The sequence below is a fragment of the Scyliorhinus canicula genome, chromosome 17 (assembly GCF_902713615.1).
Source record: "Scyliorhinus canicula chromosome 17, sScyCan1.1, whole genome shotgun sequence".
NCBI lineage: Eukaryota > Metazoa > Chordata > Chondrichthyes > Carcharhiniformes > Scyliorhinidae > Scyliorhinus > Scyliorhinus canicula.
Window position 1 is genome coordinate 50,003,531 of NC_052162.1, and position 13,772 is coordinate 50,017,302.

At 42.4% G+C, this 13,772-nt stretch overlaps 1 protein-coding gene across 1 annotated transcript in view; it reads right to left on the bottom strand.

Annotated features, from left to right (window-relative positions):
* tex11 (testis expressed 11) overlaps positions 1-11,193 on the bottom strand; it is a 304,551-nt gene extending 293,358 nt beyond the window's left edge. Inside the window, 2 exon segments of the mRNA XM_038775694.1 lie at positions 8,240-8,279; positions 11,031-11,193. Coding sequence (XP_038631622.1) covers positions 8,240-8,279; positions 11,031-11,087 — 97 coding nt within the window. The 5' untranslated portion in view covers positions 11,088-11,193.
* Between the last annotated feature and the right edge of the window lie 2,579 nt (positions 11,194-13,772).

Sequence of the window (13,772 nt, forward strand, 5' to 3'; positions counted from 1 at the left end):
TGCAGCACCAAAAATGTACACACAGTCAAACAAGGTAATTTCAGGAATTTGTCAAATGTATTTTAATTTAATGATTTCTAAAAATATTTACTGAAAAAATGTTTCACAGCATTAATTATTGAATCATAGAACATAGAACAGTACAGCACAGAACAGGCCCTTCGGCCCTCGATGTTGTGCCGAGCAATGATCACCCTACTTAAACCCACGTAACCCGTATACCCGTAACCCAACAATCCCCCCATTAACCTTACACTACGGGCAATTTAGCATGGCCAATCCACCTAACCCGCACATCTTTGGACTGTGGGAGGAAACCGGAGCACCCGGAGGAAACCCACGCACACACGGGGAGGACGTGCAGACTCCACACAGACAGTGACCCAGCCAGGAATCGAACCTGGGACCCTGGAGCTGTGAAGCACTGATGCTAACCACCATGCTACCGTGAGGCCCCAGCAGTGAACAAAGGGTAATAGCATTTACAGTGCAGGAGGAGGCCATTCGTCCCATCGAGTCTGCACCAGCTCTTGGAATAAACACCCTACCCAAGCCCATACCTCCACCCTATCCCCATAACCCAGTAATGCCACCCAACACTAAGGGCAACTTTGGTCACTAAGGGCAATTTAACATGGCCAATGCATGTGGGAGGAAACCGGAGCACCCAGAGGAAACCCACGCAGACACGGGGAGAACGTGCAGATTCCGCACAGACAGTGGCCCAAGCCGGGAATCGAACCTTGGACCCTGGAGCTGTGAAGCAATTGTGCTAACCACTCTGCTACTGTGCTGCCCACTGAATCACATATTACTGTAACTTTTACCTCATATTTCCCTTGTCAATTCAGCACTACAGAACTGATAAAGTAACTGCAGGTTACAAGAGACTGTAATGTCAAAACAAAAGCAATTAATTCACAATCTTTTGTGCATTTTCTACCCTCTATCAGGAAGCAGAGCTAAAAGTGATCTATGTTTGTATTGTTGAATATTAGAAATAAGGGATAGATTTCAGCAAGTTTACTTTAATGTGTCTGTGTAAGAAAAGGTAAAACTAGTTAGATTTTCATTGAAGAAAGGTTTGCATGTACGGGGGTTTTGGTTTCCATTTCAAACTGTGTCTACTTTGTGTACACTTCACGACATGAAAACAAACAAGATTTTTTAAAAAGACGAGTCGTTGCTCGGCAACCAGTGGCCACCATTAGGTTAAAAAGAACTTTGAGTTTATTTTTTTTACTGGACTCAAGGCAGTTGGAGCCAAGTAGTGAGAAAGAAAGCAACTCTCACAATTCTGCCGAAAGTGGATCCATGGGGGTAATGGACAAGAAGTCCCAGAAACTAAGTAACAGGTAGTTTGAGAAACCGGGGAACGAAAATAGACGTTCTAGGAATAGTGAAGTCAAAGGAACAGGGAACTGAAATTTGAACAAGGCACTATTTATGGAAGTTAAACTCAGCTGAAAAGTGCAGACCTGGTGAAGTTGGCTAGAGAAGCCAGATATCTGAAGCAATCCCAAGATTGGTGGTCTTCGTACAGTGTTCATGTTCTATCAGTAGCTTGGTACTGAGAGATTGTGTGAAAGCTCGAATACATGTTGCAATTCAAGACGGAGGAATACCGAGAGTGGACCTTTCCTTAAAATAGCTGACAGAAAATGTTGATTGAAGATGTGTATTTACTGGAAACATTATAGCAGAAGATATATTTTGTAACCTGCGTTATCCTTAAAATCTGCATACATTTGTCAAGATAAGTAAGAATGAATGAGCATTGTGTTCTCAGCAAACTTTTCACGATTATTTTTTTTTCTCTGTTGTTAAAAGCTAATCGTCAGCCCTGTGACTCTTGTCATCCACATGTATTAAAAAAAAAACTAAGGTCTTTTGATCTAAAGTTCCATTAGGAGACCTTTACGTCCAGTAGTCAAATGGGATAACACCTTGAGAATGTTTCATTTTGTGCACTTTCCATTTGGAAACTATCACAATAGCAAATGACATTAAAAATGTAATCAAACAAGAATGATATATATATATATATATCCAGGCCTGTGATGCCAAACCAAATGGTAGTGTGCTTTTTAATCTCCCCCATCTTCTTCACCAATTACTGACATCATTCATCAATATGCAGTGTCGGTCACTAGGTTGGTGGTCGGCTTAGGGAGTCTTGTGCAGGTGGGGTGGTTGAGGATACCATGGTGAATGCACCTTGTGGGGCTCGGTCTGGAGTTTAAAATAATTGCTCTGAAGTTAAAAGTTATTTTTTCCTTCCAACTCTTTCAGAGTAACTATGAGAGTAAATAAACAACCAAAGTTAGCAATTTAAATCACTTTGTCAGGCCAGTGCAATTGTTCAAGGGAAACCAGACATGGGAACTTCCAAGAGGAATTCCGCAGTGCATATCTGGGTTACCTCCCCAGATGTGACCCTGCAAAGGCCCATTAATAATTCTTTGTGATATCTTTGACAGGCAGCTCTATAGCCAGAAGTTTCTAACTGTAGATTAACTTTCACAGTAACTTCATTGCAGTGTTAATGTAAACCTACTTGTGACAATAATAAATATTATTATTATGTCGGTTGGCCCAATCCAGAAGTCAGTAAACAGCAGTGTCATTGACCCAATTGGATTGTGGTTGCACTGCACCATTTGGTGGTAATGATATTTTATTCAGAAACAGGTTTGCAGCGGAAAGCTGAACTGCAGTGTAACTTGCATCAAAAAATTCACATAAACTGGAGTAATCAAATTAAAAAGATGCAAAATCATGTAGTAACAAAAATAAGTGAACAAATTCAGCAGGTAAAAGTGTTGAATGAAATATTAAGTATAAAATACAACTAAATTACATAAAATATAATTTAAATTACAAACCATTCCTATATTGTAGGCATTTAAGTATATTTAAACATGTATAATTCTTGTACTACACAAAGGGCCAGACCATGGGCTCGATTTTATGGTATCCATGAGGAAGCTGGAACTAGAAGCTCACGGTCTGCTTATTCCTGCCATTTCAGCACAATCAATCAACTGTCAGCTGGCAAATTAATGGCTGCCGAGTAGGAAGACTGACCAATTAGCACTGGAAAGGAGCTGGGGTGAGTGCTGCTCTGCACATAATTGAGTCTGTGGAGCAGGATATTCAACAGAAGCAGAGTTCGCCTGTAAACCGGTAGGTCACAGCTGCCCAATTAAGGCATGCTGCATTGGGTTGGTACAACTTCACGAGAAATCCACACACTCTTTGACTAAGGCAGCATCCACAAGAGGCAGCAGCAAATGAGAGCAGTTAATTTTCCATTATGAGGACTATTGTTCCAGCAGCATCTCATTCAAGACCCTTGCCAGGGAGGAAATAACATCTTGAGCACATGGGTCCCATGCCCCTTCTGAATAACATGTTCAGAAAAAGGATTCATATCCAACCGTTTAACTCTGGTTTAGGGGCTGGTTTAGCACACTGGGCTAAATCGCTGGCGTTTAAAGCAGACCCAGGCAGGCCAGCAGCACGGTTCAATTCCCGTATCAGCCTCCCCGAACAGGCGCAGGAATGTGGCGACTATGGGCTTTTCACAAAACTTCATTGAAGCCTACTCGTGACAATAAGCGATTTTCATTTTTCATTTTTAACTGTTTGTCTCTCCATAAAGGTTTAAAGACCACCTATTTCCAGCACTTTTGCTTTGAATCCTCACCATCTCTTACAGCTATCAGGTGAAATGTGAGGCTCAGGTCATAGTTCTATGATATGACGACTTCCCGTTTGTCCTCAGACTTGTGCTGTGATTGATTGACTGAAGGTGCATCCCGCTTCAGAAGATATCTTTGCCTTCTCGGGAGTTTTTCAAACAGCCTTCAAAAATTTCTTGTAATAATGGCTAAGGTCACTCCAAACGTGTCAGGGATTTTAACAAAGGATGTTCACAACATCAATGAACTGTGATTTGTTGTTCTTCCAGTCCTTACTACCAAATTGATGATGGTAAAGTAGGGGATCAATGTCGGATAGTATGATGATATGCGACTCTCCGGCCCGAATGGGCTGAGCGGCCATAGCAAAAAAGCTGAGTCCCACCGGCGCCATTCTAACATCCTCTGAGCCGGCGGGAACTCAGCATCGAAGAATCTGGGGGAGGGTGGGGGATGGGATCCAACCCCAGGGAGGCCTCCGTCGTGGCCTGGTCCACGATCGGGGCCCACCTATCGGCGGGCCGGCCTCTCGGGCTGGGGGCCTCCTTTCTTCCGCACCGACCCCTGTAGCCCTACCCCATTTAGCGTCGGGTCCAACGCGGGGAAGAAAGCCATTGCGCATGCGCGTGTAGCCGCCAGTCCAACTGCGCATGCACGGACCCCACAGCGCCGAATTGATGCCGAAATTGGCAACTGGAGCGGCGTGGGCCACTCCAGCACTCTGCCATCCCACTGTGGACGGAGAATCGAGTCTCGGAAGGCCTGTTGACACCCGAGTAAAACACTTCTGTTTTTAAGCCGGCGTCAACACTCTGCCAACGGATCGGAGAATCCCACCCACTAATTGTACCATGCTGTTTCATTAAAGGTACGATAGGATTGCCCAATCACTAGTGCTGATGGGTTCCAAGACTCCTGTTTCCACAAGTCTCAGTAGTTTGGATTCAACTTCTGGACATATAGCATAGGGTACTGCTCTAAATTTGAGACATTCCAGCTGACTATTTTCCTTAATCTTCAAGGACACTTGTATACCTTTCATGGACCCCAGTGTATATTTTTTTAAAACATATTTCCTGAGGTAGCGCAAAGAAAAATGTATAACTATAATACAATAACATGATATATCTGTACAAAGCAAAATGAGCAATGATCATACAAATGACAGTGAATATTTTACAAGTTCAGTCTATTTGTTTTTTTCCGTCAACCGTCGATCTTCTGAGTTGGCGAGGAGGCGATGATTAAGTTTTGACTGTTTTGAGCACTGCCCTGCAATCTTAGAAAAGTGGTCTTCCAAGGCGATCAAGCTTTGTTTTTCCTTTGTTTTTGTATCAGCACTGGAAGACTGGGAAAGGTGGTGTAAATGAGTAACATTTAGCAGAGGCTGTAGATAAAGCACAAACCTGCAGTCAAGGTAGATATCCATCAGCAGACAGCTTGGAAATCAAAGTCCCTGACCATGGTCAGCCTCAACACATCTTTGATACATTGGGATGATGCATGGTTGATAATCGTGGAGGCTAGGGGACAGAGGTTACGGTCACTATCGCTTAGCAGGCACATGATTTTACTTTCTTCATCCAGGAACCCAGTCCTCAGGTTTACCTATTATTTGTTGTAGTACAATACGACTACAAATCATGTCAGTGTTCATTTGATTAAAATCCCCCCAAGATGGAAAATTCTCCTTTCGGAGGCCATATCAAATTCTGACTTCCTTGATTAGGTGGTTGATCTATTCAGAATCGTCATAAATTGATTTTTCAAAGTCTTTCAGGGTTGCAACTTCATTGCATTATTTTTCTGCCTGTTGTTTTGCCTGGCTGTACATCTGGTTGAGTTTTCTCAACTCCAGCTTTGATTCTCAAATGTGGAATTGAGAGTCGTTATTTCCTGGAGGGTCAATATTTCCTCATGGCGCCTTTGTACTATCTCTAAACATTTGTTTGTTCAGATCTCAAAGTTTGGTTAATTGAAGACTTCCGTTTATCATGTGTTTTCAAAAAGTATATAAACTCAGCTTGATTCTTTGCACTTCAAATCTTCCAGTTCAGCTCCGATACAAATATTTTCCTGCAGAAGTGTCATTTACCTTTTGCATGTTTAGCTTCTTTTAAATAACATCAGATAGCTTTCCTTCATCTATTAGCCATTTGCTATCTCAGCGTTGCCATGTTGCAGTGCATTAGTGCCGTTTGGTTATCATGTTAGCATTTTCAAAAAACTACTTCTCACCTATTCCTTGTTTCTGCAATAAAGTCTTCAGCTCCTTCATTTGATAGCACTGACCATCTTGTAGTTCACTCTTGTTCATCCAGTAACTATCTCGTGGTTCACTCTTGTTCACCCTGGTACCTTCTGACATCCTCACTGTGGTCTTTTCTTGCCCTCACAAGTTTTCACTTCTCTCTGGATTCTATTGTTTCCATCTGCACTTTATTGGGAGCTGCCCTCTCTTTAAGGACTCTTGCAATTTCCTGTCTACTGCCATTGTTTTTCTTATTGCCACAGCTTTAAATGTCATTGTGTACCTTTAAAGCCAGCAGTGCAATAACTGTTTCTTTCGAACTTAGGCAGTCCTGAAATTTCTCCTCTGATCTTGATTTCAATACTTTTTTTTAGGCGATCGGCTGCTTTTTAAAACTTCAAAACAGCAGCAACTCGTCTTTGTTTCCTTTTTCCTCTGCAGGTCCTTTTTTCCCCTTAAGGTCCAGTCCAGGGTTGTGAAGTTAACTAGGATTTAAATAGGCTGATTTTTTTGTTAACCAAAGCGAAACAACGCATTGCCTTGATGCCGTGTAGAAATGGAGGCCTTCGAACCTTGCATAGACTGTATCGCTGTGTTGGAGAATACCTGGGTCTGTGCTTGTACTGTATTGATCCCACTCCCAACTCCTGGAAATTGCCCGAGGAGAGTCCTCGTGGCTGGCATCTAACCCGGGATTCCGTTGACGCCTGCTTGAGAGCCTTGCCTGACAACTGTGGCAGATAAAGATGCCGGCAGTGGTGGCCTGCACGAGGAAGGCTGCAGCAGGCTGCACGCAACCCACCATTAAGCCTGACCCATAATCCACGTGGTGGATGAAGAACTTTGTTTTCTAAATTAAATTTAGAGTGTCCAATTCATTTTTTTTCCAATTAAGGGGCAATTTAGCATGGCCAATCCAACTACCTTGCGCATCTTTGGGCTGTGGGGGCGAGACCCACACAAACACGGGGAGAAGGTGCAAACTCCACACGGACAGTGACCCAGAGCCGGGATCAAACTTGGGACCTCGGCACCGTGAGACAGCGGTGCTATCCACTGTGCCGCCGTGCTGCCCTGATGAACTTAGTTTTTTGCACTGCTTACTATCATTTACTTTGGATACATCAGTAAGCTACAAACTACAGGTAAACCTGTCAGCAAACACCAAGATAGAATGAAACTAAAGTTCCACCTATTTCCATAGTGATATGATGTGCTTTCAAATAGCCTCAAAGAGGCCTTTAGGTTAAGTATTCTTCAGTTACAATTCCTTCTTTGATCTGATAAAAGAAATGCTTCTCCACTGATTCCTTTAAACTAATTTAATGTTAACTCCCAAAACAAAAAGATTCAACCCATACTGAAACGATTGTGGATGTTATGTCTCCACGAAAAAGCCCCAGAAAGGCCATGGTTTGTTTAAGTTTCTCCACCTTCTGTTTTACTAGTTGTAATCTCTCAAGTCAACATGACCCAAACATTTAGGTGCAATAGACTACAGGCCAGTTTATATTTCATTCACCCAATCTTTTACAGTTAAAACTTTAAATTCTTAAAATTAAAAATTATTGACTGAAACCCATGAACAAAAAACTTCATATTTCTAATAGTTTTTGTCGTTTGTTAGCCTCAGAGATATTACAATCAATGTACGTCAATGGCTTGGGGAGAGAATCTATGCCGGCAGGATTCTCCGTTCTGCCGGCAGCGCACCCACACCCGCAGGTTTCCTGGCAGCGTGGGGTGGCCACAAGGTGAGGTGATGCATTCATATTCAATGTCCAACCCCCCAAGTCTGTCATTACTTATCTGGGTATTGGGAAGATAAGGACACATCGCTGATCGCAGAGGAATACACAGGCAGTTTATGAGACCAATAATATGCTATCAGAATACATAATGTATTATATGGTATAAAACGCCAGTCCTGATTAACAGCGCATCCTTAAATTTTACATAAGCAACACCACAGGAGAACCACTGGTATGTTTGAAGAAATAAACACTTAATACTTTTAGCTTTGATAGATCATGCAACTCATACCCACTCAATTCATTCTCTGCATTTATTTAAATACCAAATTAAAATCCTATACAATAATCAGAGAATAAAATTTGCCCATTGGTAAATGTAACCTGGATATTGAAGTAGGTGCAATATTTTCCAGGTGGCCCAACTTTCTAAAGAAAACAATATTCTGCTCAAATGCCTTTAAGTGATATTCTGACAGATGAAAATCAGAACGCCTGAAAAATACTACATTTAGGAACATAAAGTAATTTACCTTTTATCTCTGTGAAGATCAAATTTACATCCATTTCTTTCTAAAATTAGAATGTACATGGTTAAAATTCAAACAAAAATAACATGCTCACTAAAATATTTGCATCCCTTTAACTTGCAAATCAGTATGGCACTACCCTCGACCATGAATAATTTGCTCTAGGGGAGCTGAGAAGCAGGGGATGGGGACAATTGAGAGGGTTTCCATTACAAGCCTTAGGTTGCGGACGTCGGCCCTACTCCAGGCAGTAATTGCCTCAAGCTGTGCAGTCTAAAGGGGAAATGATTTTAGGTACCTACAGTTGCGGGACTTTGTTCGTAGACAGGTCCCATCTTTCCCACGCCTCCCGCCAATGGGGATCCTAGACAGAATAGTCTCTTAGGGGGGGGGGGGGTAGAGTCTCGGGTATTTATAAGGTGCTCATGAGGGAGGAAGGATCCCAGACAGAGGAACTGAAACTTAAATGGGAGGAGGAGCTAGGAGGGGAAATGGAGGACGGGCTGTGGGCAGAGGCCCCGAGTAGGGTAAATTCGACCGCGACATGTGCTAGGCTCGGGCTGATTCAATTTAAGGTCGTTCACCGGGCCCATATGACGGCGGCTGGGATGAGCAAATTCTTTGGGATAGAATACAAATGCGCTAGGTGCGCGGGAGGACCAGCGAACCATGTTCACATGTTTTGGGCATGCCCGAAGCTGAGGGGGTACTGGGAGGGATTTGCAGGGATCATGTCCCGGGTGCTAAAAACAAGGGTGGTGATGAGTCCAGGGGTGGCAATTTTTGGGGTTTCGGAGGACCCGGGAGAGAAAGAGGCCAATGTTTTGGCCTTTGCTTCCCTGATAGCCCGGAGACTAATACTATTGGCGTGGAGGGACTCAAAGCCCCGAAGACTGAGTTGTGGCTTGCGGACATGTCGTGTTTCCTGGGTATGGAAAAAATTAAGTTCACCTTGAGGGGATCTGTACAGGGGTTCGCCCGGAGGTGGCAGCCATTTATTGACTTCTTGCGGGAGAGTGAGCGTCAGCAGGGGGTGGGGGGGTAGAGTAGGAGGGAAACTATGGCAGGTAGTACCGGTGGGAGAGGAGCGGGCTTGTGTAGTATGTTACGATTGAAGTATTGAAAGTACATGGATGTTTGCACATTTTTGCCTTTTTTGCTTTCTTTCTGTTGATGTTTGTAACTGTTTACAAAGCCAAAAACTACCTCAATAAAATTGTTTATTTTTAAAAAAAGCTGTGCAGTCTAATAAGTGTTTGGGTTGTGAAAATGTGGATCCGTGACGATCTTCTTGCTCAGAGGAATCGGAGATAGTTATCAAGATTTCAAAATTGCTCTGGAAGATTGTGTTATATATGTCGGTTGTTATTATGTATGGTCACTTTAAGGGTAGTCACGTGATGGGCCGTGACGTTATCAGCTACTTCATGGGCTTTGCCTCAGTCTAGATCAAGCCTTTGTACAGTTCACAGCCATCTAATAAACGCCTTGTTCAGCCTCATGTGTTTCAAAACCCAATCTGCAAGTACAACACACAACAGGATAAAAAGAAAACTAGAGATGATGAAGGATCATAAAATTATTTTCCTAATTAAGAGAAAATCAAAGCTTTTGACTGTTGACGTTGATGCAGATGAACAGTAGGTCAGTGATTGCACCTCACATCTGCCATCGGTCTGGTAAGGTTGTTGGGCACATATTTTTCTAAAAAAGGAAAGTCCACAGCTTAAAATAAAACCCCAAGGCGTACAGGCTGCACAGCTTGCCACATGCAGTAGAGTAAGACACGTAAGTAAGTGGAGCATCTAAAATTGGCTTATTCAATATTATTAACTGGACCATTTATAAAAGGGGAGTTGTGAGTTGCTCGTGTATTTGCTTTGTTTGGCTCCTTGTACCGCACTGTAACTAATCACTTTGTCGATGTACCATTTGTCAAATACTCTGTCGATTATTCTTTTTTTGTCTACTATGTACATACTGTGTATGTTCCCTTGGCTGCAGAAAAATACGTTTCACTGTACTTCAGTACATGTGACAATAAATCAAATGAAATCAGCAGATTCCGATATCACTGAAAAATGGAGGGAAAATTTAGTGCTATGGGCATATTTGAGGAAGGATCTAAAAATTGGAAGCCATATGCAAAAAGATTTCACTACTATATCCTAATCAACAAGATTTCATAAGATATTATTGGTGACATGGTGGCACAGTGGTTAGCACGGCTGTCTCACAGCGCCAGGGACCCTGGTTCAATTCTGGCCTTGGGCAACTTCACACTTCAACAATTTCATAGCTTTCAGTCGGTCTCTCCAGCTCCTAGTTTTTTGGATCGCACTGGCCACGATGTTTGCCTTCAAAAGTGGTACAATCAGCTAGCCATCATTTACTTCATTGCTATTAACCAGCACATCATAATATTTAAGAAATACTTCAAATAAATTTGGATTAGCATAGTATATTAATCCATTTCAGGGCAGCAACATGAAGGATTATAATCAAACCTGGCTGTCCAGGTTAGTCAACACGAAGCTACCAGCAAATTGCCTTCAGCTGTTGTTCATTGGGGAATACGACATGGTGAATGGAGAAATTGGCATTTTAAACAACATTTTCTTCTCAGCTTCAAATAATCGATAACCAATGGTTTCCCCATCACCCAAATTCTTTACGATACCATTTTATTTTCAGTTATCGTTGCATAAAAAATCCAGTAGGCACTTTGCGACGTGGACCGGATTTAGTTTGAATAGGTAATTTTAAAAAGTTAGTTTCGTTTGTTCCCACTTACGACAGTTTGAGTCGAATAAAGCAATGATACGGGGCTTTCGTGACACACTTTAAGCATACATCAGGTTTTCAAACTTGGCCCCATCGTGCCGACCTGTAAGAACGCGTGACACCGAGAGCTCTTCAAGCACCCGCTCGCGCCCTTCAGCCGGCCAGTCTTTGCACACGCGCTCTGCTCCTCCCGCGCGCCACAAAAGGATCGAGAACGTCTGTACGTCACCACGCAGCCGCCAGCGAATAGGAATCCAGCGCCTTCTTCAGTAAATGAAACACGTGTAACAAAAAAAACAAATTGCACTGCCCGTCCAGTGCCAGATACGTTCGATCTCTCAATTGTTTATAGCAGCCATTACAACTTAAAACAACAATAACTGAAAGATGTAAACACTGAAAATGTAAAAGACGCTTAGGATTTCGTGGAAGTTAATCATAGGGGTAGGCCATTCAGCCCCTCGAGCCTGCCCTGCCATTGTGTGAAATCATGGCGGATCAGCTCCACTCGGAGCACAATAAGAGATCCTCAGAGCACCGCCCTCCACCTAAGTACTTACACGCGCTTCATGAAAGATGTGATTGAGGCTTCCAGTTCAGAGTTGCCATCTTCACACACAACTCGACTACAAACCACAATGTGACAGGGAGTTTGAAGTCTATTTAAAAAGTGCAGTCAACTGTTGAGACCAAGAAAAATAATTCTGAATACCATTTGGTCCTTCAAGCCTCTCTGGGCTATTGGGAAATATTTGAACAGGTTAGGGTTTGGTGCCCCAATCAAGATTGATAAAGTTATGAATGGAATGACCAGGGTTGTGGAGAAAGTTTAATTTTACTTGTGGCAGAATCCAAACCCAAGAGAACTTAAGTTCACGATAGTTGATCCAAAAGGGAAATTAGATTTTGTTGTAGGGAATTCCTTACTTGCTTTGAGTAAAGAAGCTCCTCATCGCAGTCCTAAATGGCTTGCCTACCTCTAATTCTGAGACCATAACCCCTGATTCTAGTCACCACTAACTGCGCCATTTTCTAAAACATTTTTTTTTTTTAAAAAGTATCCATCCCCCCCCCCCCCTCCCCAATTAAGGGGCAATTTTAGCGTGGCCAATCCACCTACCCTGCTCATGTTTTGGATTGTGGGGGAAAAACTCACGCAAACACGGGGAGAATGAGCAAACACCACACGGACAGTGACCCGGCGCTGGGATCAAACCCGGGTCCTCAGCAGTGAGGGAAAGTGCTAACCACTGCGGCACGCTGCTACCCTTTTTAAAACTGTTGTGTTTATTGTGCACAGAATATTTTCTTTCATATTAACTGCTAATTTGATTATTTATACAATTCTAATCTCCCTTTCAGATCCTGAAAAAATGCGCATTTTGGACGGCAGCCATTTTGCATTCTAATCCTACACGTGCACTTAGCAAAATGACGCAAGACAGACGAAGACCAATCTGCGCATGCGCAAAGACATCATGTGCGTGATGACGTGTACATAAATAACTTGTGGAAGGTGTGGAAACACCCACCCTCAAAAAAGAATGTCCAGCTCGAGAAAAGATTTGCTCGCAGTGGCAAACACAACCACTTTGCTGCTCAGTGCAGATCCACTTTCAAATTTAAATCTTCAAATATAAATTTAAAACAGATGAATGGTAGAAGTGTGGATACAAAAGGAAGAAAGGTTTTCAAGAAAATTTTCCATCGATTTAGCTGCTTATTCTTTGGAAGATTCATTAGGCATCATTGAGAAGTATGATTGAACCACAGAAGTCTCATCTCCTCTCAAGATAGGTCACTATCAATAGATACAGAATGGAACACAGTACTTCTCCAATCAATTTTAAGCTTGATATTGGCGCTTCTGCAGATTTTCTCAATAGGTTTGACTTCTCAAAGCTGATGCAAACTCCGAAGATCAATAAATGGACTTGTCAATTGCGCGACTACAATGGCAATGCCATCACCCCAGTGGGATCTTGCTACTTGTTAGTTACCAATCATGACACAACGATATCTCTAAGATTTGAGATTGTTGATTCAAACAAATCTTCTCTTCAATCTTGCACAAGTCTGCAAGGATGTACACCTAATTCAGAGGATTTATAATGCGAGTTCATATCAACCACTGATTCAAGACGACATTCAAGAGATTCTGGATCATTTTCCAGATGTCTTTGAAGGCATGGGTACTTTCCCTATCGATACAAAATTCAGTTACAACCAGATGCCAAACCTGTGGTACACTCTCCGAGAAAAGTTCCTGCACCACTTCAAGAGAGACTGAAGCTTGAACTTGCCAGATTACAAAATCAAGGCATTATATCTAGAATTATAGAACCAACTGACTGGGTCAGTTCCATGTTTTGTGTAAAGAAACCTTCTGGTGATTGGAGGATACGCATCGACCCTAAAGAGCTTAATAAGAATATCAAGAGAAAGCACTGTTCTATACCCAAGAGAGAAGAAATCAGTAGCGAAATGGCGAACGCTAAAAAATTTTCCAAACTGGATGCCTCCAGGAGTTTGGTAAATGCAGCTAGATGAATCCAGGAGAAAGTTATGTACTTTCAACACGCCTTTTGGTAGGTACTGTTTTAACAGGATGCCATTTGGAATTATCTCAGCATCAGAGATTTTTCATCGTGTGATGGAACAGATGACTGAAGGTATTGAAGGTGTACGTGTGTCTGTGGATATAATCGATTGGTCATCTACAAGAGAACACAATTCAAGATTATTACAAGTA